Source organism: Alosa sapidissima, chromosome 9 (assembly GCF_018492685.1).
Source record: "Alosa sapidissima isolate fAloSap1 chromosome 9, fAloSap1.pri, whole genome shotgun sequence".
Classification (NCBI taxonomy): domain Eukaryota; kingdom Metazoa; phylum Chordata; class Actinopteri; order Clupeiformes; family Clupeidae; genus Alosa; species Alosa sapidissima.
This window is the reverse complement of record NC_055965.1, coordinates 12,761,610-12,764,109: the sequence shown is the minus strand read 5'-3', so window position 1 is coordinate 12,764,109 and position 2,500 is coordinate 12,761,610. Positions and strand designations below refer to the sequence as shown.

The window sequence follows — 2,500 nt, the reverse complement described above, 5'->3', positions numbered from 1 at the left end:
GTGTATGCGGGCGTGTGTGGTGTGTGTGTGTGTGTGTGTGTGTGTGTGTGTGTGTGCGTGTGTGTGTATGCGGGAGTGTGTGGTGTGTGTGTGTGTGTGTATGCGGGCGTGTGTGGTGTGTGTGTGTGTGTGTGTGTGTGTGTGTGTGCTTACATGCTTTTATATAGGGTTGTGTAGCATCAGAGGTTCCTACCTGGGCCTCGATCAGGTTCTTGCTGTAGAGGTTCCGGTCTGACCGGACGGCCTCGTAGAGGTTCTGCTGCTGCTTGAGTTTGGTCTCCGCTTCAGCTATCTTCTTCTTGTACTCGAAGATCTGCATCTCGCGCACCTTGATGTCCTCCATGTGCTGCAACACCTGTTGTGGGATGAGAGAGAGATTCAAATCATTCATTCGCTCAACATCAAAAAAAAAAAAAATCCTTAATTGAATACTATGAACCTGCATACTGTCTACAACTCAACAAATCTACAAATACAACATGTTTTGATGATTATAAATATCCTACATAAAACAGATTATAAATATCCTACATAAAACAAATGTCTGATTTTTGCTCAATAATAAATGTTCCTCCAGTAGTCAAATTCAATAGGCCATTTCACACTGTGTACAGATTTTTCTCAAAATGCCTGAGAACATAGACAAGATGACAAGTGACAAATCCTTCTTCAACAGGCATCAAATCAATGCTGCTTCTTTTGAAATGTGTTTCTTTGAATGATAACTCCCTTGTTGAGCAAACTCTTGTTTGTGTATACCTCATTAAATATTTGGCAGATGAATAAACAACTGTCAACAACAACAACAACAGCAAAACACTGAGTATGACTGCTTCTCCTTATTTTGGGGCTAGAGGGAAATGACTTGTCCTTCCACTTGTTTTGAAAGCAAGCGAGTCTGAATCTGAATACAGCTCAGTCACCGCCTTCATCCTCAGTGGTCAGTCATCTCGGCCTCTGGCTGAGAACAATCCCTGAATATTACTGCCGAGTGCTGACGCAAAACTCAATATTTATGCACTCTAGCAACACCTGCTAGGTCAAAGTTGATAAACGTCCGTATGCATCTAGATGTATCTCTTGCGATTTGGTTTAGACACTGTTTTGTTTTCTAACTCTTTCCGATTCCGTTGGTCATCGCTGAGTTTTTTGTCCATCCAGTGATGTCCGGTATGCATAATATTGCTCCTCTGCCATTCTCCACCTGTATCAAGCTCATATTGTGTTTGCCAATCTACGAGCTCCGTGACCCTCTCGACCGTTGCAGTCCGCCCACACACCGATGCCTGCTGCTGCCGCAGCATAGAAAATGAATTCACTACATTCAACGGCTAGATTTGTAATGTGGTGTTTTATATCAGTGTTTGGGGGGGGGGGGGGGGTGGGGGTATTGTTGGACTAGTAATTAGCAGTTTGATTCACAATACACCCAATACACCAGCAGTAATTAACTTAATTAAGTGACCTTAAAAGGCCCATTGTCACTCTCAATGATCATTATTGAGTGAAATGAACACTGAGAGAGAGAGGGAGAGAGAGAGAGAGAGAGACGAGAGAGAGGGGAGAGAGAGAGAGGAGAGACAGAGAGAGAGAGAGAGAGAGAGAGAGAGGGAGGGAGGGAGAGATAAAGGCACAACAGAGTGAGTTCTGTTGTTTTCGTCTCAGATTTTGTTTTAAAGGGTTTCATTGGCCATTCGTTCCTCTCTCATTGCCTGTGGTGAAGAGGATGACCTACTGGACTGTGTCTTCTTGTGCTTCTGCTTGAGCCATACTGATCCAACTGCCCATTCAGACAAACATACTTTCAGCTAGACAGACACTGTGTGAGTTTTTTTTTTTTTCATTCAAGCCTATTTAAGTTGCATACACAGAAGGCGGATAACAATGCTAATATCCAACTCGCTTAGTCCGCAGCTGGAACATTGATTGTTCTATTTTCTAATCTGTCTGCCTGCTCAAACTAAAAATCAAATCAGACGAGGCTGATAAAGTTTAAAAAATTGTACAACGTGCCTGTCTTGAGTGTGTGTGTTAGTGTGTGTGTGTGTGTGTGTGTGTGTTGTGTGGTTTCTGTGTGTGTGTGTGGTGTGTGTGTGTGTGTGTGTGTGTGTGTGTGTGTGTGTGTGTTGTGTGTGTGTGTGTACTGTATGTTTCTGTGTGTGTGTGTGTGTGTGTGGTGTGTGTGTGTGTGTGTGTGTGTGTGTGTGTATGTTTCTGTGTCTGTGGTGTGTGTGCTTGTGTGCCTGTGGTCAAATCCACTTTTTTTTTTTCATGTGGGAACCCAACACTGGCGATAGACAAATGAATGAATAAATAAAATCAATAAAAACGGCTAACTGGCTTTTGTGGGGTCTTGTCTCCACATTGTCGTGGCGTTAATTGAAATGCCCTCGGGGCAAGGGCCCACAGATTGCCTCCCCATTGCCTTCTTCGAGAGACTCACTCTGGCTTTAGGCGCCAAGTTAAGAGGGATGGGAGAGAAAATGCTGCTAGCCTTTCG

The 2,500-nt window shown here is 43.8% G+C and overlaps 1 protein-coding gene across 1 annotated transcript in view; it reads right to left on the bottom strand.

The window, feature by feature from the left end:
* The window catches only part of LOC121717965 (cilia- and flagella-associated protein 58-like), a 43,392-nt gene extending 43,031 nt beyond the window's left edge, over nucleotides 1-361 (bottom strand). The window contains exon 1 of the mRNA XM_042102690.1: nucleotides 194-361. Coding sequence (XP_041958624.1) covers nucleotides 194-343 — 150 coding nt within the window. The 5' untranslated portion in view covers nucleotides 344-361. The remainder of the gene's footprint in view (nucleotides 1-193) is intronic.
* Nucleotides 362-2,500: the final 2,139 nt, after the last annotated feature.